Here is a 27,923-nt window from a genome sequence, read left to right as displayed (position 1 = left end):
TGGCTTTCAGGGACCCACGTCCTTGCTCAAAGCCACTACACTGAAGTGCTCCCATTTACCCCAACTCCCCAGCTCCAAAATCACAGAAAGAGCAAGACTGTCGTTGAAAGTGTCGAGACAAGTACAGGGAGGACAGCACCTCTGCAGCTGTTTTTGTACAAGTGCCTGGGAGTTTTCAATGGAGAGTCTGCTGGGATGGAGGGGGAGGGATTTTAAAGTAGTTCAAGACATTTGGAAGCACATGGCGGTCCTCTGCTCCTTCCAGAGCAAGTTCTTTATTGTCCAACCAACCAACACGTGTCTCATGAGGCCTAGCACCATACGAGGTACACTGTACTAAACATAAACACAAAAGCCTAAGACACAGTCCCTGCCAATTTGAGGCACACAATCTGGACATTTCTCAGGAATTACTCCATGGTTAAAAATCAAATCTGGACTTAGTTGCAAGTGTTGAAATGAACATTCTTTAAAGTCAATATTTTAAAGAAAAACATTACACCCTACATTTATCACAGTATGAAATTTCTTCCTAGTAACAGCAACTCCATCGATATCAATAAACAAGGTTTACTTTTGTTAAAATTCACCGTACATTCCCCTCCTCTGTAATTTGAATAAAGGTTTTTTGAAAAAGGAATTTTAAAACATAAAGCTTAGGTACAAATTTGGCCAACAGCCATCTGGGCAAAAGAGCTCTAGACAACTGAGGGCACTGAGCTCATTTCCAAGCCATTTCTATCAATATTTTAAAGACAAAGAAAGCACATTTCCACAGAAGACATTATTGCCATCCAGAAGAGGGAGTCAGTGCCACGGAGAGCAGTCTAGACTAGACATTTTTCATAGCAAAATTGAGCACCAACTTGGGGGCAATACCAAGGGTTGCCAGGAATTTTGTCCCCAAAATCAACTTCTTAATTCTCTCACAAACTTTCAGAACTCACAGGCATGTGGTTCTGGGAACAGAAACTAACCCAAACCAAAAGTTGGCCTAAGAGACGGTACATGGTGATGAGTCCATCCCAGGAGCAAACCTCCTGCTTCGAGCGCAGAGCATTCAGCACAGAGAGAGCAGTGGGAGCAGCAGTCTCACGAGCCTACGCCTGAGACGGTGATGTAGGACACAAACATGATGTCACCTCGCTTCCTTAACCTGACCCTCGCTTGACTGTGTGGCCCCAGTAAGAGCCTCAGCCTCATGTTGGGTTATTACCCAATTTGGTCTCCATTTGGCAAATAAGGGCAGGAACTAGCATAAGGGAAGGACTGGATAATTTTCAAGTGTTACAGAGTCTTGATACTCTAATGAAAAAGATAACTGGTTCCTTTAAATAAAGCACGTTAAACCAGGAAGTCTAGGCTGAATATAATTTAAGGGAAAAGTTCAAATCTGAACTTCCATCCTGTGGCAAGCAAGTGCCTTTTTTTCTTGAGGATCGTTTGCTTTAAAGCATTGAAAAGTGAGCTGCTATCTCTGGCAGTGATGGGAAAGAATGACAGTTCCTTCCTATTTACAAAAGGACACCAAAGTCTAACAGGACCCCAGGTGTGCAGACGCCAGATCCAGGACTGCACAAATGAACTCAGTCCACACGCCAACTCTCCCCCGCATTCCCACCACAAAGACCACTCTGGCTATCGTGCACCAGTGAGCCCTCTGGACTCCGCCATCAACTGCAAAACTGATCATCAAAGCTATTGAAACAGAAGGTAGCATTTAAAATGTAACACTGGTTTTTCTTAAAATGTAGGACAGGTTTTCTTACAGCATGTATAAGGCACGGTGTGAGAAAGCTGCTCCCACTCCCAGCCACACACCCACACTTGGCTCCTCACACACACACATGCACACAGAAGAGGCCAGCTGATTTTGCCACGATGCACAGGGAATAGATCACTTCCGATCACTTCTGGTTTTTGAGCTGGTTGGAGAGCCAGTCCAGGCCTTCATAAAGCCCATCTCCACTGGTGGCACAAGTAGCCTGAATGTACCAGTTTCGCTGGCGGAGGGAATGTAAGCCGAGCTTGTCTGTTATCTCTGCTGCGTTCATAGCATTGGGAAGATCCTTGAAAGAGAATATTCAAAAGTCAGTTTATAATGTTGTACCTACATAATGAAATATTATGCTCTTCCCCCAAAACCTCCCCTAACCCACAGTCTTATTTCAGCTGATGGTAACTCTAGCCTTGTAGCTGCTCAGGCTAAAACCCTGCAATCATCCTTAATTTTTCTCTCTTTCTCAACTCTCTCAACTCCATATTAAGAAATCCTACTGGCTCTACCCTTAAAATACATTCAGGATCTGACCACTTCTCACCACCTCCATAGCTATACCCTGATCCCACCATCATCATTTCTCACTCGATTACAGAAATAACTTCCTAATTGGTCTCTCTGCTTCTGCTCTTGCTCCCCTAAAGTCTCTTCTCAACCCAGCAGTCGGTGCAAGTCAGATCAAGTTATTCTTCTATCAAAACCCTGAAACAGCTCCGTCTCTCTTGGGGTGAGAGCCAGAGTCCTTATGAGGCTTTGCAAGGCCTTCATGATCTGAGCCCTGTGACCCTCCTAACTGTCCTGCTTAACTTTTTTAAATACAGCACTCACCACTTGCTATTATGTTATAAAATTTACTTATTTAGTATGTTATTGGTTATTATCCATCTCCCTTAACTAGAATGCAAGCCGTACAAGGGCAGGAATCTCTGTCTATCTTGTCCTCTGATACAAGGCCTTGCTCAGACACCATCTTATCAGAGAGGCATTCTGGCCCTTCCCCACATCCATCCTGCCCCCTTCCTCTGCTCTACCTTGCTCCACAACATTTCCACCAGGCACATATTTATTGACTGACTCTCCTCCCACTGGAAGGTAAACTCCATGAACACAGGGACTTTTGTCTGTCTTGTTCACTGCTATATCACCAATACCTAAAACAATGCCTAGATCTTAGTAGATGCTCAGTTAATATTTGTTGAGTGAATGGATGAATATTAGACGTATGTTGAAAAGGCAACAGAGGGAAAGATTATGGTAGGGACTGAAGAGAGGAAGGCAGACATCTAATTTAAATATCTATATTTTTAAGTGAGCACATGGCAGTAAATTTCAGTCCCAGTATTCAGAAAGCCAATGACATACCTGTTTATTTACAAACACCAACAAAACTGCATCTCTGAGCTCATCTTCTGCTAACATTCTGGTTAGTTCTTCTCGGGCCTCATTGACCCGCTCTCTATCATTACTGTCAACCACAAAAATCAGACCTGGAAAGAAATCACAAGCATGTTAGTAACCTGAACCTGGAAAGGGCAGCCGTTTATATGTCCCCCAGCTTCTCCCTGCTCACGTGTGTGGTTTCACTGAAAGCAATCAATATGGAAGGATATATGATCTCTAGAGTTAGGAGTCCTGCTGTACGCTCAAGCAGCCTATCTTTTTCAGAAGCATCACAGCCTTATACCAGATTAACAATAACAAGAATATAGACAGAAAAAGTTAGACTCATTTTTAATCACTTCATTTCCATATCACGCCTACATAATAAAGTCTCAATAAAAACTATTGACATCAAAGTTCAGATAAGCTTCCTTGGTTGGCAATACTTTGCGTATGTTACACATCAATGTGCCGGACAGGTAATGCACCCTGACTCAATGGGAAGAGGACAATGGAAGCTTTGTGTCTGATGCCTCCCAGATTTCGCCCTATGCATCTTTCCCTTTGGCTGGTTCACTTGTATCCTTTTGCTATAATAAAACTGTAATCGTAAGTATAGCACTTTCCTGAGTCTTGTGAATCATTCTAATGAATTATTAACCTAAGGGGGTAGTGGGTACCGCCAAATTTGTAGCCAATTGATCAGAAGTGACAGTGGTCTGGGGACCCCTAAATTTGCAGCTGATGTCTGAAGCGAGGGAGTTTTGTGCCCATTTGGCCAAACTCCAGGTAGTTAGTGTTAGAAGTCTTTCCAGCATCAGAGAAATCCCACAAAGCTAGAGACAGGTTGAAGAAAGGTACCACCACATTGTATCTGAGCAAAGGTGGTTGAAACATGCACAGATTTGGTCACTGCCACATTGGCTGGAGGAAGTGGTAGGGCCAAAAGATCTCCAGAAGAGGTACCCAGGAGGAATCCAACACATACCCAAACACAGAATGGGGAAGATTCTCTTAGCAGTGGTCCATGTGGCAATAATGATACTAATAACTTGGTGGTTAGTTGACAATAAACTCTCTATGAGACAAAAATGTGAAGTAGCTGCTAAAAGAACTAATCTGATCCTAGGCTGTATCAACAGCAGTGACAGCAGCTCAGTTTTTAGGATACGGGTGATAAAAAGCCTACTCAACTGTACGTTAGTCAGAACATCCTGGGGATGTTACGTGGTCAGCGCCGGACCCCACACTCTAAGACAGAGGCAAACCGGAGGGATTCAAAGAATGAATAGGATGGCAAAGGAATTTGATTCCATGTCATATGAAAAATAATTGATATAACTGGGGATATTTTCCCTAGAGAAAAGACTCACTGGGAGGACTGACAGCTGTCTTTCAATATCTAAAGAGCTATGACATAAAGAGAGGTTCAACTTGTTCTATGTAGCTCTAGAAGTAGATGGAAGATAAGTGGGTACAAACTACAGGAAGTCAACATGCTAAAGAGTCCACAGAACTGAAGGGGCAATGGGCTGCCTCAGGAGGCACGCCCGTCACTGGAGACATTTGTCCCAGCTTAAGCCACAACTTGTGGGGACACTGCAGAAGGGACCCTGCTGGTAAGAAAAGGGTAGTGGGATAAGATGACCTCTTGGTTCCTTCTGACAACGAAAGTTCACAACTACGTCTAGGAGGGAAAATCAGCACTGGCCCTCTGTCCCTTCCCTCGGTGCCTCCCAGGCCCTCCCAACAGCTGCCTGACAGCTGCTCTGGAGCCGGCAGACAGGAGCTCCCAAGGCTTCTGAATGTTTGGGGCTTGCCTGCAAGTCAGTCATGTCTGTTATATCACATCGGATTAAAAAAAATGCAGAACATTCAACACTCCCCCCAAAGATCTGATATGCTACCAGTAGTTCTCGACTCTGATCAGAACTAAACAAATGAGGTTATCCAGGAATTCGAGAAGATCCTTAGTCTCCAATGCAAAACTGACAGGGTGGAAGCTGACATGTTATCCCTTTGCCATTCCTAATGAAAATAAAGGCTTATAAATATTAGGTCCTATTTTATACTCTGTTTTAATTTAGAGCCTTATCTGAGGAACAAAAGAACCTAGCATGAGACTGACTACACTCTTGAGCTGAGAGAACCCAGAAAAGATAAATTTATACATGAAGAGTATAATTTGTTTTTAAAAGGGGGGAGGAATATATATCAACAGCTGTTTGAATATGCATAAATATCTTTCAACAGACAAACAAGAAATAAAAGTAGTTGTCTATGGAAGGGGAACTGGGTGGTTAAGGTACAGGAATGGGATGGTGACTTTTCACTATATACTTTTATTTCTTTTTGAATTTTGAACCATATAAAAATATATTGCCATTTAACAAATTTAAATAACTGAACCTATAATCAAGGAGAAAAATCTTTCCATATGAGAATTAATAGACCATTTTATGCATTCTATATGATAAAATCAACTAAGAAATCACATAAACATTCAAATTCTGATCTATACAAGAGAAACCTACACACAGTTAAGTGTCTTAATAGAGAGCTAAAAGCTATCATTAAGTCTGCCATACTCAACATACTGAAGAAGAAGAAAATTCAAATTAAAAAAGACAGCCTGACCTTTGGGAAGCTGGAAGAAAAAATAGGGGTAGCATCCAAAACTATGCACGGCTGAGATATTTGGAACCACCAGTCCCCATGTGTTAATTTCATAAAGAGCTTAAATTACCCACCCCAAAGTCCTAGAAAATAGCCAGTTCCTCACCATCAAAGCAATAGTTACTGAAATTTGAAACAATTAGGCTTGTTACGAATAGAAGATTGAAAACAAAACTGCATTTCAACTTGCTGACTGAATATAACAATTCTGAATAGGGTAGGCAAAAGAAATCCTCCCAGAGAATGAGGAAGTAAAACCTCTAACAATTTGGGCTCTGTAATGGTTAATTTTATGTGTCAACTTGACTCAGCCACCGGATGCCCAGATATTTGGGTCAATTATTCTGAGTGTGTCTGTGAGGGTGTTTCTGGATGAGATTAACATTTGAATCAGTAGACTGAGTAAAGCAGACTGTCCTCCCCAATGTGGGTGGACCTCATCCAATCCACTGAATGCCTGAATAGGACAAAAAAGAGCAGTACGAGGGCCGGCCCATGGCATGTGGTGGCGTGGTGGTTAAGTGTGGCACGCTCTGCTCCAGCAGCCCGGGTTTGCAGGTGCAGTTCCGGGGCTCGGACATACATCACTGTCACCCATGCTATGGTGGTGACCCACATGCAAAATAGAGGATGACTGGCACAGATGTTAGCTCAGGGCTAATCTTCCTCAAGGAAAAAAAATAAAAAAGAAGAAGATTGGCAGCTCAGGAAGAATCTTCCTCAGCAAAAAAAAAAAAAAAAAAAGAGCAATAAGAGAGAATTCACTCTCTCTGCCTGACTGTCCTAGAGCTGGGACATGGGTCTTTTCCTGCCTTTGAATTGGAACTTACACCACTGGCTCTCCTGGTTCTCCAGCTTGCCAAATGAAGATCCTGGGACTATTCAGCCTCCATAACCATGTGAGCCAATTCCTATATAACACATCTCATATATACAAAAAATATACTCATACACACATATATATACATACTCATATATACATACCCACTCATCCATCCATCCTATTGGTTCTGTTTCTCTGGAGAATCTAATACAGGCTCCTGTCTGAGTGCCTACTACATTTCAACCACAGAACTAAGCATTTTACAAAATTAATCTCATTGAAGCCAAATGATACAGCACAGTACGTATTACCTCTATTTTACAGATGAGGAAATTAAGACATAAAAGATTACTTAACTTTCCCAAGGTTTTATAGCAGAGCTGTGGTTCAAATCCACGTTTTCTAGCTTTATTAACGATGAAGAATTGCAATAGTTTGGCCAATATGGCAAGTGCCAATCCAAGATAAATGGACACTCTGAGTATCAAAAAGTATATTGTCTGCAATGGATTGAAACATAAGGATACAAAAATCTAAAAGTCATCATGAAGTTGCTAGGGTATCAGGATGTTTCTCTGAAAATCAATACAGGGAAAGAATTAAGCATTTTTCCTGCCTTTCTTGTATAAACCATTTTTCAGAGAAAACAAATATTTGATGAAGGAGTTTCTTGTTTAGAAGGATTTCAGCTAATAAATGCAGATGGAATGACAAGATCTAGAAAAATCACCATTTTGTAACTCCTAATGAAATAATGGGTCTAGTAATAGTGTTCATGGATGCCAAAACCATTAGATGAAAGGTTAATAGGGAACTTTATTTGGGGGGAATTAGGCTGATACCGTCTGAATCCACGTAGCATCATAAAAGTGTGACACTCAAACTTCTGTGTTAAATGTGATACAACAGGAAGTACTTAGCACCACTTATGAAGCATTCTTGCCCTCAAAATGAACCAGAATCTAATCAAGCCTCTAGAACAAACTACCATTTTACAGGATATCCATAGATAGGCAAACAAGTTAAACGACATCACAATAATCAACCAAATCCAGAATGTGGGATAAACACCTAAAAAACAGCAAAGAAAAAAGAGAGGGGTTACCTACTGTAGAATAACAGGCTCAAGTGATGTAACAATGAAATGCAATGTGTGAACTCTGATTCCTGACGCAACAAACCAAACGTGGAGAGGATATACCTGACACAACTGGAGAAATATGAATAAGAACTGGGTACTAGATATTAAAGAATTAGTATTAATTTTGGAGATGTGATAATGGCATGGAGATTACGTTAAAAAAAAGGCTTTATCAATTTGAAATGAACACTGAAGGATATATGAGTAAAAGGCATCATATCTGGAATTTGCTATAACATATTCTGGGCAAAATGTCAATCACTGTTGAAGCTGGGTGATGGGTACATGGGGGTTCCTTATGTATCCTCTCTCTTTTTGTAAATGTTTAAAATTTTCCACTAACAAAAGTAAAAAAAAAAAGATAAATGTACTATTTTGAGGAAAGACATTCTAAAATCTATAGGCCGAGAAAATAACTGCAAACAGAGTTAAGTGCCAGAGGTAACAGCTAAAACAATGATATAAAATATAAAGGAATAGTCGACTTGGGTATTTGGTCTGAAAAGAGCAGCAAATATAAGTCTTTTCTAAGAAACACATGCAATGAAACCACCATTGGTAGTGGAATCTTCAAAATTAAAAGACTCCAAATAAATTCTAAAATGAGTACGTAGATGCCATATCGTTATGATTCTACATGAGAATCAGGCTGTAAAAACTATGTGAACAGTTACGGATATCTTGATAGGCAATATTCTGTAAGGTATCATTTACCCAAAATATAATCAATGAAAAAAACTCAAATAGATTGATGGGGGAGTAGAACACACTAAAACCCCAACTTTTAACAAACCAATGATAAGGAAATAAGGTAACAATCTGGGATATTCATGCCTATTTATGTACTTGTTAGAACAGTAGGGCAGCAGGGAGGAGCTGTGGCCACACAAGATGCTGAGATTTGGGATTCCAGCCATCCGTGTTCATCTCTTTCTCTCCAGAGGCATGATTTTTAGATATTCTCAACAGGTTTAAAAGAGTTTACTGAATTCAAATTCTTCAAAAATTGGTACTTCATCTAAGGCACATATAACTCTCAATTAACCAAAAGATAAAATTCATCAGGATAACCATTTTCTAACTATTCTAGATTAAAAGGAGTTTCCTATGTAAGGCATTAAAGTCCAAGTACTTTTTCTAGAAAGGCAGGAACCATTTGTCAAAGAGAAAGCTCCCCAGTAAGTGTAAGTGGGTCATCAGAAGAGAAGGAATGAGTGACAGTCCATATAAAGCAGAGCACCACAAGGTTTTGCTTTAAGCATCCCTCTTTTTTTTTTTTTATAATTTTATTTATATTTTCCCCCAAAGCCCCAGTAGATAGTTGTATGTCATAGATGCACGTCCTTCTAGTTGCTGTATGTGGGACACGGCCTCAGCATGGCCGGAGAAGCGGTGCGTCAGTGCGCGCTCGGGATCTGAACCCGGGCCGCCAGCAGGGGAGCGCGAGCACTTAACCGCTAAGCCACGGGGCCGGCCCCTCAAGCATCCCTCTTTAGACCCATTTAATATAAACAGTTCCAAGGCAATAGACAGGATAATCTTTACCTTGGGTGTTCTGGAAATAATGTCGCCACAAAGGTCTGATTTTGTCCTGGCCACCAACATCCCAGACTGTGAAGCTGATGTTTTTATATTCTACCGTCTCCACATTGAAACCTAAATTGAGAAGATGGAGAAAATTTTTAAGACTTTTGCTGGTTGAACAATTCAAAATAATTTCAGCTAACATTTAGACAGTACTTTTAATTTACAAAGCAGCTTACTAGTCAAAGATCTACAGCTTACAAAACAGAATATGGTAGTCAGCTTGCTCTTCCACTCGTCATGACAGATGTTTCAAACCTCCTCTACTCTCCCATCTCCCCTCTTTCTCTCGGCGTCCTTCAGAGCAAACAGAAGCCACTAATGGGATTGACTCCCACTTCCCATACGCAATGTAGAAACCTACCTACGTCTTCACCCACACTTTTCTCCCTCCTCCTTTGAACAACAGAAGAGGGCAACTATCTAATGCCAATTCCATCCACCTGTGTGCCAGATCCAATCCACCCACACTGTCTGGAACCTTTTACTACTGCTATTCTCTCCCCCTATCTGAAATCTCCAACCTGTTCTCAACACGCTTAAGCCTTTTACATCTTTCAAAAAAACCCTTCCTTGACGCCACTTCTTCACCTGCTACCACCCTCTATTTTCCCTTTTCAAGTCAAACTTCTCTAAGAAGTTCAGCTCCATTCACTGTGCCTTCTTTGTCCCTCACCTCTCGCCCAACAAACAGTACCTTAGTTCTACTTCATCATGTTCCGTGGCTGGTCCCGCCAAGGTCAGCAATGATCACCATGTCAACGAATCCAACACATGCTCTTCAGTTCTTATGTAATTTGATTTTATCTTTATCTTTTGTAATAAATTTGATTTTGACACTACTGCTGACTCCCTCCTAGAAACTTCCCTGGCTCATTTGCCTTCTATTTCTATGGCTGTACCTTCTCAGTCTCCTTAGTGAGCTCAGCCACACTTAATTGATCTTTTAATGACGAAGTTGCCATGACTCTGTCCTGTCCCATTCATTCTCCTCTTTCCACACCCCCTCATTCCTAGGGCTTCATTACCATCTTTGTGCTAACAACTCTCAAATTTATGAAACCGGGGGCCAACTTGCTTTAACCATACTCAGCTGTTTGTTTGCAAAAGCAGATAATGCATTACTAAAACCCACCCTATGGATAACATTTCTGAGGCTTGGGTCACCATGGTAACGGGTGGACTGCTTGAGTTTTTCATGAACTGAGAGTCGACCCCTCGTCTTCATCCAGTTCAGAGCACCAACCCATCAACTTGGCCTGTGCAAATGCTCCACAAGTGAACTTTTTGATGCTAAGGAGCTAAAAACTCCACCCTCAGATCATGGTAATGCTGCCATTTTGTGAACATGTGTCCTATGAAGAGGCACGAAGCTTGACTACGCTTGCGCAAATCAATTACCTCATTTCTCCCTACCTCCAATCATCTATTCCCACACTTCAGACTGTCCCGCCCCCTTATCCCATAAATATCCCTGAGTCCCCATTTTCAAGGAGGTGGATCTGAGATTGATCCTCCCGCCTCCTCGCTTGGCCACCTTGTGATTAAATCCTTTCTCTTTGCAAACTCCTCATCTTGGTGATGGGCATAATCATGCAGTGGCCAAAACGAACCTGGTTGGGTAACATTTACATTACCCCAACCCAGGTCTCTCTTGCGAGCTTCAGGCTCATAATCCAACCTTCTAGCCAACATCTTTGGTTAGATGTCTCAAAGGCTCCAATAAGACAGTATGTCAAAAATTGAACTTCAAGTTTTCAATCTGCTCCTTCAACCTGCTCCTCTGCTAGTTACCCCCGCACTGACTTCATTCCACAAGCTGGAAATGTGGGACACATCCCTGACGCTTTTAACTCTCTCATTCCGAAAAACCTCATTACCAAATCTTATCAATTCAATCTCCTAAATATTTAATAGTCACCCTAACCCAAGAAACCATCATTTCTAGCCCGTTACTGAAACAGCCTAACTAATCGACCTATAGCTACTCTTTCTCTCTCCATCCATTTACTATTTTCTCATCAAAGCTAGCAATGTGGTCACATCACTTCTCTACACATTTATGTTTGACTGAAATATTTAAAATAAGGGGAGGGGCTGGCCCAGTGGCCAAGCAGTTAAGTGCACGCTCCGCTTCGGTGGCCTGGGGTTCGAAGGTTCGGATCCCGGGCACGCACCGATGCACCGCTTGTCACACCATGCTGTGGCAGCATCCCATATAAAGTAGAGGAAGATGGGCACAGATGTTAGCTCAGGGCCAATCTTCCTCAGCAAAAAAGAGGAGGATCAGCATCAGATGTTAGCTCAGGGCTGATCTTCCTCACCAAAAAAGAAAGAAAGAAAGAAAGAAAATAAATAAATAAAATAAGGGGAAAAAAAAAAGAATAATCTCTCCTTGGCTTCCCACCCCCAAAATCCCAAACATGATCGTCAAGGCCCACCACAACCTGGCCCTGCTCACTTTCCAAATCTCATCTTGAGTCATGCCTTGTTTCAGCAAGAGCACTCAAAACACTGCAGCAATCTAAATTCTTGCTAAATGTATAAACGTGTACATTCATAAATTCAATGCCATTTCAATCCTAAAGTGATGGGGGAAAGGGAGGAAGGGCAGGAAACTTAGCAAAATGATCTTAAATTTAATCTGGAAAAGTAAGCAAGTAGGCATAACTAGGAAATCTCTGAAAATGAATAACAAATTATTTTTAAAGATATTATCAAACCCTAGTCATATTTGAAGTAATTGAGTTCAAATGAATACAACAGGGAGTTGTCCAGAAAAAGACACATGTACCCATGAGAATTTAGCATATGATAAAGTAAGGCATTTGCATAAAGTAAATGAATGGCATTGGACAACTGTCCACCCCCGTGCATGACCAATACATATGTGGCTATTTAGATTTAAGTTAAATACAATTAAAAGTTCAGCTCTTCAATCACACTAGCCACACTTTAAGTGCTCCACAGCCACTTGTGGCTAATGGCTACCACACTGGAGAGCACAGACACAGACATTTCCATCACTGCAGAAAGTTCTACTGGACAGCACTGGCCTACTCATTTGAAAAATATACCTAAATCCCTACCTTACTTACAGAAAAAAAAACTTCAAGTGGTCAAATATTTAAATGTTTTTAAAAATGAAATAAAAATAACCCATAAAATTAGCAGAAGAAAATTTTGGTGAATACTTTTATGATCTTGGAGTGGGGAAGACTTTTCTAAAAATGATACCAAAACTAAAAAAGAAAAAAATTGGTAAATTTAGCTACCTAATAATTTTGAACTTCTGTCTAGCAAAACACAGAAAAAACAAGGTTGAAAGACAATCAACCGGGAAACAACTAATATGTGACAAGAGTTGTTCCCGACCCACGATGTCCTTCTTCAAAACCTTAGGATTTGAAGGATTTGAAGAAAAATCCCAAAAGAAAAATAGCTGAACAGTATTAAAAAAGAGTCACAGAAGAACAAATACAAATGGCCAATGGACGTTTGAACATATTCACTTATAATAAAAGAAATCCCAACAGAACTCGGTGTTTTTTTCTTTTCAAGACACACAGCCTGGCAAATTCCCCAGAGAAATGAACACTTTTTATAGTTGGTGACACAAGCTTTTTGGAGAGCAATTTGGCAATGCACATTAGTTTGAACATAGCAATCCCTCCTCCAGGGATTACTGCAAGGAGATAAAGTACGTGTTTGCAAAAATGTTCAAGATGCTCACTTCAGCATCGTTTACCAAGAACCATTGCAAATAACCTAATCATCCATCAATGGAAATCTGTTAAGATATAGCCACATAATGGAATACTTTCCAGTTATTAAAATTTGATGTTGATCTGTATCGCTTATTATTTAAGCCCCAAAACTTAGTGACTTAGAACAATGATTCCCACCCCCCCCACCAATTCTGTGGGTTGCCTGGGCTTCCTCTTGCAGCTGCATTTGGCGACTGAGTCCGGTGGGGGCTGGGCTGGGCCTCTCCCTCTCCAGGTGGTCTTTTTATTCTCAAGGAGCATAGAGCTTCCTCATATGGTGGTAGAGAGTTGCAAAAGGGCAAGCCCCAAGGCACAAGCCCTTATCAAATCTTTGTTTGAATTACATCTGCTAATGTCCCCTTGGCCAAAGCAAGTTCCGTGGCCAAGCTCAGCACCACTACGGAAGGTGACTGCACAAGGTGTGAATACTGAGGGGCATGATCCACTGGGGCCATCAGTTTAACGATCCACCACAAGATCATTATTCAACTCATCCACCAAATATTTACTGGACACCTACTATGTGCCAGGCATTTCGCTAGGCACCTGGGGACAGTGGTGAACAAGACAGACATGACTCCTGCTCTTATTTACACTGTTGGGAGGAAGAGAGACAGTGAGCAAGCAATGACAAATTTATTGACGGTTACTAAGAAGTTCAAGTTGCTATGGCAACTTATAAAAGGGGAAAACCAGTCAAAGGGGTCAGGAAAGGTGTCTCTGAGAAATAATGTTTAAACTGAGACCAAAAGAATGAGCTGGCATTAGCTACATAAAGGGGGGAGGGGGCTAAGGAAGAAGGCAGGAAAGCATTCCAGAGAGGAAATGACACAGAAAGATCCAAACATATTGTCTAACGCAAAATAAGTTGGAAAACAGCATGCATATGATTTTACAAATATATTACCAAAATCTTAATAGCAGAGTGTTTTTTAACACTTGCTTATGTTTTTCTGTATGTATGACATTATGGAAGCAGGAATTATTTTTATAATTGGAGAAAACCAAGCAATTATGGTATTTTCATTTCGGACTAATAACATTTTTTTAATTGTGGGTATGAACATTTTCTCCATCTGGTTTCCTCCTCCTTCAAATGTTGCAATCTCTGAAGCTACTGCCCAAGTTGGAAGTTGATCATTTGGTTCCTGTGCCTAATCCAACGTTCAGAACACTCCTGCCGTTCCCATGCCATCCTGTGGAGTCTATTCTCACTCAGGGGTTTGGATCCAGAGGCAGGTCATAAGGCAAAGATTAAATTCTGTCAAAACCACCTTTGCAAAACCCTTAACTAGCTCACAAAACACAGTGCTGGTTCACAGGAATAACTACACTGCTAGACTGCCCTTCAGCATCAGAACAAATTAGATTCTGCAATTGAACACCAGCTCAAATAGTTGGCTTGAGCCAGATGAAGAAAAAAAATTCACACTGCATCTTTAAACACTAAGAGCATACTTCGTGTGAGAGATGCTTCCACTTAGAAAGGCCAGCTGGAACAAAGACTGGCTGAGGGGGCAGCAGCAGGTTCCCAGCTCCCATCTCAGGCTTAGGCTTGGATACACACTATCTGGGAGGAATGGATGGCATAACTGCCCTCACTGTTTTTAATCATTCTCTTTTTCTTTTTGCAAAGCAGATAGGGTTAAATTTGCTAACGTAAATGTGTTCAGATGATGCCCCTGTAAACCTACCAATGTGCTAGAGAGGCGGGAGAGCAACTAGGAAAGTATATATGACCTAGTTTGGGCCTCAAAAAGTTTACGCTTTGGGAGCAGATAAGATTTTCAAAAAGAAATATTCAATAATGTAAGAAGCAGGCAAAAGTATAAGAGACTAAATTGTACATTGGTCTTGTCACAGGTTGTTAACATACCTATTGTAGGGATGGTAGTCACAATCTCTCCCAGCTTCAATTTATACAAGATGGTGGTTTTTCCAGCTGCATCCAAACCCACCATAAGAATCCGCATCTCTTTTTTCCCAAATAGACTTTTAAACAGTTTGTCAAAAACGTTCCCCATTGTAATTGAATTCTGTTACCTGAATGAAAAGAAAGGCAAGTCAAGTAATTGTTCTTTGCAGAAATATAGAAATGACAGACACAAAATACAAGTCTGTATTAGAGGTGGCTCCTAGTAAAATTTAAGCAATTTTTAGTTTGGCCAATAAGGAGTAGTGTGTCTTGTTTTCAAAGAGAAACTCAACTAAGCCTTTTGATGCCTTGCCAGAAAATTCTCTTTTCCACTGCAGCAACCAAGTGGGATACGTGGAAGCGCAGTCTCAATGCCACCACCATGGTGCCAGGCTTCAGTCACCTTAAGTACGGAAGCAATGCCACATCAAATACATCTAAATTCTCTTGAAAGGAGAACTTATGAAGCAGAAAACCAGTTTATTTTACACAATGTGAAGCAAAGTCCTTAAGGCAGGTGAAATATCAATATCTCTTAGAAATTTAGTAGCTGCCTTTGGCTAGCAGACAGTATCAATACCCAGAAAAGATCCTAAAAAGCTTCGTGAGGAAATACAGCATTGAGAAACTGCACCGCTAAGAGAGAAATTAACCAGGCAAAGAGCTGAAGACGTACCACAGTGTCCAGTGTTGACCATCACTTTACTCTCAACTAACTTTTTAAACTTTTTATTGAAATGTAATTTACAAACAAATATAAACATACATGGCAACTGTACAGTTCAATGAAATGTCACGAACCAAATCAAAAAAATATGATTACCAGCCACTCAGAACTCCTCCTACCCCCTCCCAGCATTACTCCCCAAAAGGCAATCACTATATTGACTTCTAACAGCATGAATGTTCAATATTTTATTTTTCAGTGGAGTGCATAATATTCTATAAAGGAAGGCAATAGTAAAGATAGACTAGCTTTGCATAAATTTACTCTACAGTCTTTTCTTTTAACAGATCAGTCTATCTGAAATGTGAGCTTGACATTCTAATTAAAGACTTAAAAGTACTACTGTGTCTACACCTCTAACCAAGCTCCTGGAAGTCTACAAAGATTCTTCAAACAGAAAAAAAAAAAAATCTCCTTGTTCCAAAGACTACGATTTTCCTTTTAAACTGCTAACCAAAGGAAAACTTTACTCCTGGACAGAGCAGTGGGACGGTGCAACGACAGCCCATCTCCCATTCATCCGCACCCTAGTGACCTCAGACCGGAGGTCACCAAATTCCAGAGGCCCCACCTCTAAAATTCAATGGTTTCCCACAGTAGTTTAACACCATGGATGATGTTCAAGCACATACCATTCCATTCTCTGAGCAGAGAAAAGGGGCAGAGTTTTTATCCTGTACACAAATGAGATACAGGTGAACTGCTACAACCAAAGAACGATGAATGTTTTAATCATTCACAGAAGGTCCATATAGAAAGTATATAAAAGTCCAGTGCATGGCAGCACTCAAAATCTTGCTGGGCGACAAAACTAGAGATTCCTTGTCTTTGTTTCCGAAAACAGACAAATCTCACAGATGAGAAAAACCGTAAGGAACGTGCTGGGGGAGGAAAGGTACTTCCCACTTAGATGTCCTTTGAGGCAAATACTCGTGCGATTCCCCCTCCCAACCACACACGGTACATCTCCTAGTTTCTCCCTCTGGCTTCTCTTTCCGTCGTCTTCCCACTCATCTACCAGAGGCGCCCAGACCCCGCTGCGCCGCTGGAGACCCCTAGAAGACGCCGCCACCGAGCAGGGCGCCTCTTCGGCACGCTCACGCTGCCCTGCGACAAGCACCAGTTGTCCACCGGCGAGAACCGGCGGCGAGACCTCCAGGGCACGAACGAAAGCGGGCGGCCAAGTGGGCGTGTGCGGCGGGTAGGGACGCGCGCCCAGTCCTCGGGGAAGGCCTCCGAACGCCCTTTCTGCCCGACCACCAGAGCGGGGCGGCCTCACCCTCACCTGCGGGCCCTCTGGACAGCGGAGGGCACCACGACGGCCGCACCAAGCCTCTCTCGGATCCCGCAGCCCCCGCCCTGCAACGGGCGGAGAAGGGACAGCGAGCCCAGCCCCTTTCCGCAAGCCACCCGCTGCTTTCTAGTCTCCTGCCCGCCGACGGTGCGGAAATCCAACCAGGCCTTGATTGCCGCCGCCCCTTCTCCTCAGCCCGCGACTCACCTGTCCCCAAACTGAGCACGGCTCCCAACACCTCTGCCTTCAGGATTTCGGCTCCCGTCTGCAAAATGGCGACTGACGCGGGGGGGCGGGAACAGGAAGCAACCAATCACCCACGGCCTCTTGGAGTTTTTTGCACCAATGAGCGCGAAGTTCTGTGAGTGACGGCCCGTCTGGCCAATGAAAAAGAAAATAATAGCCTGGGGGCAGGAGGCCCGCCCCTCGCGACCTAGGCGACGGCACGAAGCTCTGGAAATGCCGGGTTCATCTTCCAATAACAGCTCACTGCGTCCCGGCGAGACCCGCCCATATGCCCCGCCCCAGTGCCGCGCGCGACCAATGAAAAAGACAGAAGGCTTGCCGATTTACTCCGCCAATCAACTGGGAAGAATCCCCAGGCTTGAACTAACCCCGCGAGCATTCGGACCAACCGGGTGGGGGCATGTGGGCGGGGCCAAGTTCATGGCGCTATTTAAAGAAATTTGCCGGGGTTGAGCTAAAAGTGGAAACTAGTTTGGGCGTTGTTTTGTAGGAAATACCCAGACACCGACACCGAAATTAGGCATAAGGAAGGTTTCCTATTCAGTCTGAAGCTAGACTGCCGCCCTGCTTCTAAACAGATTTTAAACAGTTGGGGAAAATACTAGCCACCTGCACCTTCGTTCAGACGTCGCAGAACCGCAGTCCTCACTTCCTGAGAAATGCTCTCAATAACTCAGCCCCCTAAACGCCAACTTGGTTAACTAAAAAGGTTACAAACGCCCGTAAATGGTAGATAACTGTACATGCTCAGAAAAACTAACATCTGTTGAATGCATAATATGTGCCAGGAAATATGTCAAGGACTTTACCTGCATCACCATAACGTCCCATGAGTTAGAAACTACTATCATTCCCATTTTACAAAGAGGGGGCAAATTAAGTAGCTGGGCAGAGATTCAAGCCTACGTCTGTCTGACATCTTAATCTATTTAACCAAATACTTTCCTGGTCACACTGATTGTATATATGAGGGTAAATATAAGTACGTGTGAGAGATTTTTCCACATGGCTCCTTTAAAGTATTTTTTTCTGACTATAAAAAATTATACATAGTTATTTTTTTACAGTATAATGAAAAAAAAAGGCACTCTCCACCAGAAAGAGAAGAAAAGGAGGAAGAGGAGGAGGAGAAAGAGAAAAGAAAAAAATCACCCATCATCCTATCATCCAGAGGCAATCGCTGTTAACATTGTGGTTTATTTCTTTCCAGTCATTTTTCCATGTGATTTTTTTGTGTGTGTGAGGAAGATCAGCCCTAAGCTAACATCCGTGCTAATCCTCCTCATTTTTTGCTGAGGAAGACCAGCTCTGAGCTAACATCTATTGCCAATCCTCCTCCTTTTTTTCCCAAAGCCCCAGTAGATAGTTGTATGTCATAGTTGCACATCTTTCTAGTTGCTGTATGTGGGACGCGGCCTCAGCATGGCTGGAGAAGCCCTGTCGGTGCGCGCCTGGGATCCGAACCCTGGCTGCCAGTAGCAGAGTGCGCACACTTAACGGCTAAGCCGCGGGGCCGGCCCTCCATGTGATTTTTACATAGTTCGGATTATGAATACATACAGTTTTGTTTTTTTCCACTTAACGTGTTAATTTGAAATTTTCCACATTATTTAACATTTTTCTTAAACATTTTTGATAGCTTTGTGATATTCCATCATACTCTGATTTATTTAATCATCTTTGTATAGTTCAGTATTTACATTGTTTTTAAGTTTTTCTGTTATGAATAATGTTGCAGTGAACATCTTTTTTTTCCCCTGCATTCCTTGCTATTTTTTTAGGAAAAAATTCAGAACGTGGAACCACTGGGTCAAAACATGAAGATTTTTAAGGCTCTTGGTACACATTACATTGACAAATTGTTTTCTGAGTAGATTATACAAATTTACATTCCCATCGACCAAGTGAAAGCCATGTTTACTTCCTTAATTGATAAGCTCTTTTCGAAAAAGAGAGTTTTTAGTGTTCTGTTTCTACAAATTTCATAACCAAAAAATAAAAATAAAAAGGTGTCTCATGTTGGTTTAATTTTCATCTATTTGATTTCTTGTTATTTTTTTCCAAATTTTACTAGTGTTTTTATTTCATGTACTACCAATGATCTATTTGTGTCCTGCTGACTTCCAAGACAAAGATGTAAAGTTGTTTTGCCAGCAACTATGAAGGTTGTTTGTTTGAATGGAGTCATCATAACCTGAAAAAAAGGTGAAATAGCAAAGATAAGATTTTTACCTACCATTGTATGTACCTATGGAAGAAATGTTTGGGCTGATAATAATACAGCTTTGTCCCTCCACCCTTCACAACCTGAGAATATGCATTATTTTCACAAGATCTTCATTGTGCCTGTGAATTAAACAAAGTCCTTACCCACAATGGCACTCACTTACTAAAGGATTACTACAGTATAGATACATACATATACACACACATATTGATATATATATATAATATATATATGTTTTATACATACATATGTTTCATATATTTTTTTTTACTTACTAGTGATTGTATTCAGGAGGTGGGGTTGTGATTTTTTTAAGTGATTGAGAGAAAATGTTATACTAATTTTATAATGCAAAACTTGTTATTTTAAAAAAATACAAAACTCTGACAATTAGGAAGGAAGTTTAATAGAAATCGTGATAGCTGCTCAGGGGAAGTTTATCAAGCACAAACTGTGATGACTCAATAAACAAAAATTGCTTATGATGATATTGATTGAGTGGGGTGTTTTTCTTCATAGAAAACATTTCTTGCCCACTCAATAATGTTATTTGTACAGCATGGAAAGTACAAAGTGCTCTTGGGAGAAGCAGAGAGAGAATTTCCCCTGGAGAAACATCTTATTTGCAGACAGCTCCCCATCTCTGAGTTAGACTTTAAAATCAGTTAATTGTGTTATTAGTTTTAGTTATAGTACCCATGGTAGTGTAGTTAGCATCTGCTGTGTAACTGCTGGGTCGGGTGCTGAATGTAGTAGGTACTCTGTGATAATTATCTCATCTAATTCTCCCGTGAAAACATTTCAGTTTAGAGAGTTTAAATGTCACACAGTATACCCAGACCACCTTCCCCTAAACTTCTCTCTCTATTCTGGTTACACTTCTCCTCAAGAGATGTCTTCTCCCTCTCTTAGAAAGCCCTGCTGTACATGTTTCTTGCCCTAGAAACAACCCTCCAGTAAACTCATCCTTAGGAGAAACCTTAGGACACATCTTCACTTTTTCTCAAGAGCCCCCCAGAGAACATGTAGCCAATATAGTCATGCCCAATCAGCTGTGGTTTGTGGGCCTTTAGTATCTTAATGTTCTAGGCAACTCAGCCCCTCCCACCTAACTCCAACTTTCTTTTCTCAAAATGCACAAAAGCTCATCAGACCAATATCTGAATAATCTCTTTTCAAAGAGATGCAGGCAGCTCTCTGGACCCACAATGTTAATATGCAGGGTTAAGCAGCCTGGTAAGTGCTTGGAGCTCGCACTAAAGGATCCTCTGGTTTCCATAGCAACGTTCATTCCTTTCCACAGAGGATTCTATCATCTTTCCTGCCCACTCAGATTTTCTAGAATGAATTGATTTTCATGACTATAGGTGTTTGTCCTTGATCCTCTAAAGAGAAAAGACATATTCATCCAAAAAAAAAAAAACAAAACCCACACCTGACTACAGCTAGAATGTTGCATTGCATTGGCTGGTCTACCTTTCTTTTAAAATTCCATATCCTTTCTCCGTTTTGCTCTGTTCCCTAGCCTTTTGGGAAATAGGTTTCTCTGACAGAAAACAAACAGATGGCAACTCCATCTTCCTAAAACTGGCTATGATGTGGCTGTAAAGTGAAGTTTTCACAAAGCTCCCTGAAAGCCTGGGCTTAGGGCATGGGCGGCTAGCTTGTGGGTTATGATTGGAGGGGCAAGAATTAGGATCGCTACCCACGCATAGCTCCCCATAGAAATGTCACAGTCTCTGCAATTTGCCATTAGAGATTTGTTTCCTTAGGCTAGGCATTACTCTCCCTGCCAATGCTCTCTTAAATTGCATATACTCCTGGGAAGAGAAATATATTGTAACTAATGCTGAAAGAACTTGGGAAAGAGGGGAGGAGGTACAGAGGGAAAGGTATACAAGAGCCTATGAAGACCACCTTTGTCTGCTTCACAATGACATCTGCAAGAGAGGCGATGATGTCCTTGTCTCGCACACATACGCACACACACACACACACACACACACACAGCCGCTGGAGGACACCCTCTGACATTTACATGCAGTGGAAAATTCGCTGCACAGCACTGTTCCTTGAAACACCTGCACACAGTCCCGCTGAAAGATCTTTGAAACTCATGCCTGGAAGTGACTAAACACTCCTCTCTGTCCCCAGCGCCATTTGGTTAATCCCAGAGTTTCCTCAGACTAAAGGTAGTTTTCCTTTGCTTCACGTGGAAATCACCAAAAAGTTGCATTGTTTTGTTAAATAAACTGGATGACAGTGAATCAGTTCACTTTTATGTAGTTTAATATTGCTCTCACTCCTCAAAGCACAAAAGAAATTTATTTTCCACCAGTTAAGTTGTTACCACAACTGTTACAATCAACATGTCTATGTGACCAAAAAGTTACTCAGCCCCGTTCCAATGGAGCACTTATTAAGTGATGTTTAACAGGACACAATTTGAACATAGAATTATATCCATGCAGCCTTCAAGTCTTTGAATCAGGCCTCCACCTATAGATGCTGGTTACCTATCAGGGAGCAACAGGTGATACCCAGCTTCACCAAGTAAAAGCCTGGAATCACTTCCTTGTCACTGGCAGGAAACTTGGTGCATTAGTCAGGGTTCTCCAGAGAAACAGAAGCAATAGGATGCATATGTATGTGTGTATATATAGATGAAGAGATTTATTTTAAGGAATTGACTCATGCAATCGTGGAGGGTTGGCAAGTCCAAAGATCTGATGGGGGAGGCTGGCAAGCTGGAGATCAGGAAAGAGTTGCAGTTCAAGTCCAAAGGCCGTCTGCTGGAGAATTCCCTCTTGCTCCCGAGAGATCAGCCTTTTGTTCAATTCAGGCCTTCAACGGGTTAGATGAGGCTCACCCACATTATGGAGAGCAATCTGCTTTGCTCAAAGTCTATGGATTTAAATGTAAATCTCATCCCAAAATACCCTCATGGAAACATCCAGAATAACATTTGTCCAAGTATCTGGCACCACGGCCTGCCAAGTTAACACATAAAATTAACCATCCCACTGGGTAGCTGTGTTCAGCAAGAGCTGACCTTGGTCAACCCTTACCCCTTTCCCCCCAGCCTCACTGTTCTTTTTCCTGGCTCCTGTTATCTCCTTTTCATCGTGTCATCATGTTATCTCCTCACCTTTCAGGCACCTAGTCCCCCTTTCCTCTCTGAGCCTATCCCTAGTCCCACCTCATCCACCTCCTGCCCCCTAAAAAGCCCTCCAGCTCTTAGAAAATGATGCTAGTCATTTACACTTTAGGTCAAATTTAAATTGTTGTTAGCTGTCTTACCTATTTTCTCACTGTAAAAGGAAAGCATATTAAAAGGACTTCAGGGACCAATGAAGAGCTGAGGGAGGTATTTATTTATTTATTGCTGAGGAAGATTCGCCCTGAGCTAACATCTGTGCCAATCCTCCTCTATTTTGTATGTGGGTCACTGCCACAGCATGGCTGACAAGTGGTGTAAGTCTGCAACCGGGATCCAAACCCAGGGACCAGGGCCGTCAAAGTAGAACGCACAGAACTTTAACCACTAGGCCATGGGGCCGGCCCTGGGGGAGGTATCTTTTTGAGGAAGGGAAAGAAAGTGACTAACTCACAGAAATCCAGACAAAGGAGGGGCAACCAGATTTTGCCAAAGACAGAAACCAAGTAAACTCCAGGGATCTAGATAATTAGTGGACAATCTTTTCACGGTGTCAGGAAATCAACTCTAGCTATTTGCTGTCTTTCTGCCTTAGCATAGTTAAGATCGTGGTTGCTTGGGAGACAGAGATCATCTGATTGGTTCTGGGTTCTATGCTGCCTCTTGGGCCAGGGAGGGCAAAGTATCTTGTCTGACAATGCTTCCAGGGCTGCAGGAACTGGGGGAGCTGTGACCAGAAAGAGGAGGAATGGATTTGGGGCAGCAAAAATATTTGTTGTCTTTTGACTACTGCACAAGGATTCCTCAGGAGGTGATGCAGAATCAGTTCTGCTCTGTTTCTAAGATGACCTTGAATATCAGAACACAGCACAGATGGGATGCACAGACACATGACAACCTGGAGCAATGTCTCAGAATCTGTCCCCTCCAGCTGAGTGCTAAGCACCTTAAGGACAAGGGCTCATGTTTCACTACAAATTTCTTTGGTAGGTTCTGCGGGGCTGTACACATGATTCTACTGAATTTATACTACTTGTGAGAGGATACAAAGAGCCCCTTATCATGGGTAGCTATGCTTATAAGCTGACACTGTGGAACTTTTCCAGCAGGCCTATCTTTCCTAGATGATACACATTCCTTCTTGTTGGACAGATTGAAGACATTTTCACTTGCAATCTAGCTTATCTAGTAAAACAGACAACAAAGCAGTGGTATAGATAAATATGTTTGCATTATTCTCTGGCCTTGAAGATAATATCAGATCATTGCACTGAGAGCCAATGTCATCTTCTGGATCCAGGAATTATTTGGGCAAAATCTCTTTGATTTATAGATTCAAATTCACAGTATCAAAAAATGTAAGACACAACTGTTATCTAATTATACCTCTCACTTTATAAATAAGTAAACTAGGGCTCAGAGGAGTGAAGGGACATGGTGAGTGAGGGGCTGAGCAAGGAAAGGGACAAGAACCTAAGCCTCCTGACTCCCCAACCTATTCTAAGTATTTTTACAGCTTTTGCAAGCTAATAGATCAGAGTTCAGTTAGTTCCCTTTCTTGATAAACTCTCTGATCCATTGACGATTAAGTTAACGTAATGTCAACATATAAGAGGCATAAATTTTAAGAGAAGTGAAAAGTTTATTTTGGGTTTCAAGAATTGCAATTCAGGTGACACAGATTCAAGGAGAAACTCAAATGTGCTCTGATTACAGAAGATGGGCTCAGAGTTTTTAGGGGAAAAAAGGAGGAAGATGAGGTATGCTGTGTTAAGGAAGAGCTCATTGGTGCTACACGAAGTGAGGCTGGTTTTATACTTCATTGATTGGTTAGCAATTCAGTCATCAGCAAAGCCCAGTTTTACCACTCTCTACAAATAGGAGTGTTGGCAGTTTGGTCCAGTTTGGAAAATAAAGAAAACTGTGCAAGGCAGTTCCTCTAAAACAGCTGCTCTGGCTCTATTTTAATATGGCTCCAATCATTTTATCTTTCACAATCTGATTTGTCCAACAAAGCACTCCGGTTCTCAGGTACAGTGTGATAGTTTATGAAACTCACCTGATTTTTTTCTTCTGTCCCTGGCTCATTTCCAGGTCACTTATTGATTTTTATTAGCTCTCAATTTTAAATCGTTAAACATGCCTACCCCTTTAATTCTTTCTTTCCCTTCTTCAAGTTGGAAAAAACTATTTTTTCTAATCAACTGTGAGAAATGAAAGATAAATCCTATTGTTTCCTATCGTCTTGTGTAACCATGAAGACAAATATAAGATAGCGGGGGCAATAAAAGCATCAAAGGAACCATTTGGCAGAATCTCTCTTCTTGTAGGGTGCCGCTGTTATTATTATTATGATCTATTCTGAGATTCCGGTGAGGAAATAGTATGGTAGGAAACAGGTAAAAAAGGCATAAAATAAAGATATAGAAATAATCACAATTCATTTTTAAATTTGAAAAAAATACTGAGTTTTCCAGGCTACACATAAGCTACGTACAAATGCTAACGTTGATAACTTTCAGGAGCTTGGAAACAAGTCCGCCTAGAGAGAAAAGCCTGAATTCACGCAGGCCTTGAATTCAGAACCAACCCCTCGTTCCTGATGCTCCTCGGGGGCAGGCCAGTACCCGCGCCAGGGGCGCTTATGTACATTTTCCCATTTCAGCGGGTCTGGAAGCATCAAGCTACAAGGCCGTGAAAGGGCGAACAACAGCTGGCAAAGAGAAGCAGGCGCTCAGTGATTAAAGCATCAAAGGCCTGGCTACAAAGCCCAGCACAAACGGCCAGCTGTGATGAGACGCGCAAAAGGAGCCCCGGAGAAAGCCGCTGGCGGACGCGCACTCCCCGAAAATACAGTCAGAACACTCGCAGCCCCCAAGCTCGCATCCAAAATGGCCCCGCGCGCGCCCTGCGGGGCGGGGGCGTCGGGGACGCGCCCGGGCGCGCGCGCGGCTTCAGGGCGACTGCGCGCCTGCGCGCCTGCGCGGCAGGGGCGGGCTGTACCGAGCGCTGAGCTTCAGCGGCGGAGCTGGACGTGTCCGCGAAGATGGCGGGCCGGGTGAGTACTGGACCCGGAGCCGCGGCTCGAGGCGGGGGCGCCGGGCTCGCGGGCACTCTGAGGTCCCAGGGGCAGGGGAGCGAGTCTGAGTAAATGGGTTTTGGAGGGGGCGGCCAGCCAGAGAAGGGCTTAAGGGTGAGAAGGAGGAGCAGTGGCAGGGAATTAGCCCTCCTCAGAAACTCCATCCCCCTGAGGAAGCTCGAGGGCAGGTGACCCCCTCGCTCCCCAGGTCTCCTGCGTCTCCCATAATTCTCCCTCTCCATCCCTTGGGGCTTGTTCCCCTCGTCCCTAAGGCAGCCGCAGGATTGTGGCCGTCCCAGACCCGTCTGACGGGCTCTGGGGCTTTCTCCGCACCCCCTGGCGAGGGCTTATTCGGTGCAGCCTCTGGGATCCGTCTGCGGGCGCTCCGTCTGCTGCATTGGGGCGAGGGCTGTGGGATGGATCATTAGGAACCCATTTCTGGTTCTTCACGATAAAAGGTCTTGGGAACGGAGGAAGGGGTGCAAATGACTTTCAGTGTCAAACCCCCGCCATCTGGGGGACCTGTCACTGTCGGATCCGGCAGGAATGCCTTTAGTTTGGAGTGGGGATGAATTTGGGGTGTCGCGTTTTGCTTTTATGAATGACAGTCGTTTCAAATGCAGCAGGATATGTTGTAGTTTTAGGGTTTTAAATTTTACTTCCTCCTTTAGCTCTAAGATCGCGGTGTAGTATGGGTTTGGCGAGCAGAGATAGGACTGGTTCTGTGCTGTATTGCAGTGTGCGTTGAGCGAAAAGCGCTCTGAGGGATGGATCCTGCCCGGAGATTACACTGGTCATAAACCTGGGGACATTAACTGCGTCATTAGAGGATAAGGACGTGCTTGACTGATCTATTTATACTGGAATATTTGAATAAGTTTGCATAGATTTATGCGTACATGCAAATATCCTACCTAAAGGGAATTGTGAGTCATGAGATTCGAGTGAGAAGAGACCTTAAAGGTCGTTTAATTCGGCCTCTTTCTCTTCCATTTCCCCGTACCCTCTCTTTTTTATCTAAGGCTACTCTCTCCACCTATGCTTCAGAAGTCTATCCCCCCCCCTTCTCAGGAACCCCACTCCTGTGCATTCACTTGCTCCCTCTTAACTTACTCAGGCTTCTCCCATCTTGAAACAAACCCTCCCTCCATCTCCACAGCTGTCACCTTGTCTCTTCCCGCTTTACAGCCAGAAATCTTGATAGAGCTGTCTACTTTTATTCGCTCCCATTTGCTTACCACCTACTCACCCCTCAACCCACTGCAGTCTGACTTCTGGCCCTATCATCCCACTGAAAGATGTCCCTAAACTTAACTGACATTTTTCATTCCTTGTTTTACTTGATGTCTCAACAGCATTTGGCCTTGTTGACCCATTGCCTCCTTCATGGAAAACGCTCTTCCCGTGCCTTCTGTGAAGCCTTGCTCCTGTTTTTACTCAGACCTCTGTTTTGCAGACTCACCCTCCTCTACCCTGTTATTTAATGCAGATATTCTTCAGGGCTGTCTTCTCACTCTGTTTTCTCCTCAGGCAGTCTCTTCTAAATCCACAGCTTCAACTACTGTCTATATGCCAACAATTCTCAATATTTTACTCCCAGTCCAGACCTTCCTTTAAGTTCCAGATCAGTATATCAGACTGCCTATTTAAAACCAAGGTACCTCAAACTCAACTTGTTCAAATCCAAACCCATGATCTTAGCCCACCTAATTAGTACTTTCCCTATATTTCCTATTTCAGTGAATGGCACCACCATCCATCCACTTACGTGGGCTGGAAACCTGGGGGGGCAGGGAGGTCATCTTTTATACCTCTTCTCTCTTAGCACATCCTCTGCCCCCAGTAAAATTCATCACTGAGTTCTGTCCCCCCATTCCCAAAGGGTATTAGTAGGGCAAAGAACCTGGCTTGGGGCGTTGCTTCTTTAAACTATACCCAAATCACCCACTGGACTGGTCACATGGGTTCTGTCATTTTGACATCCTAAAAATCTCTCCAGTCTGTCCACCTCTCACATCTTCATTTCCACCTCCTTTTCCCAAACTGCTGTCATTTCTGGCCTGGACTACTGTGGGAAGCTCCCAAGGGGTCTTCTTACGGCATTCTGCCCATTTATTGTTCCCTCCC

General features: G+C 42.7%; 2 protein-coding genes across 3 annotated transcripts in view; one reads left to right on the top strand and one right to left on the bottom strand.

Annotated features, from left to right (window-relative positions):
• Nucleotides 1–242: 242 nt before the first annotated feature.
• LOC131417614 (ADP-ribosylation factor 2) lies at nucleotides 243–17,439 on the bottom strand. Of its 2 annotated transcripts, none has more exons than XM_058561265.1 (5): nucleotides 17,295–17,439; nucleotides 15,028–15,194; nucleotides 9,346–9,456; nucleotides 3,143–3,267; nucleotides 243–2,069 (listed from the first exon to the last, which is right to left on the bottom strand). In XM_058561265.1, the coding sequence occupies exons 2-5, from the start codon at nucleotides 15,173–15,175 to the stop codon at nucleotides 1,908–1,910; spliced, it is 546 nt and encodes a 181-aa protein (XP_058417248.1). In that variant the 5' UTR covers nucleotides 15,176–15,194; nucleotides 17,295–17,439; the 3' UTR covers nucleotides 243–1,907. The 2 variants fall into 2 exon arrangements, with proteins under 2 accessions (XP_058417248.1, XP_058417249.1); XM_058561266.1 differs by lacking the exon at nucleotides 17,295–17,439 and adding an exon at nucleotides 17,079–17,254.
• Nucleotides 17,440–25,719: 8,280 nt separating this feature from the next.
• NSF (N-ethylmaleimide sensitive factor, vesicle fusing ATPase) overlaps nucleotides 25,720–27,923 on the top strand; it is a 145,799-nt gene continuing 143,595 nt past the window's right edge. The window contains exon 1 of the mRNA XM_058561264.1: nucleotides 25,720–25,775. Within this exon, the coding sequence (XP_058417247.1) occupies nucleotides 25,764–25,775 (12 nt within the window). The 5' untranslated portion in view covers nucleotides 25,720–25,763. The remainder of the gene's footprint in view (nucleotides 25,776–27,923) is intronic.

Source organism: Diceros bicornis, chromosome 18 (genome assembly GCF_020826845.1).
Source record: "Diceros bicornis minor isolate mBicDic1 chromosome 18, mDicBic1.mat.cur, whole genome shotgun sequence".
Taxonomy (NCBI): Eukaryota; Metazoa; Chordata; class Mammalia; order Perissodactyla; family Rhinocerotidae; genus Diceros; species Diceros bicornis.
This window is presented reverse-complemented; position numbering and strand designations above follow the sequence as displayed.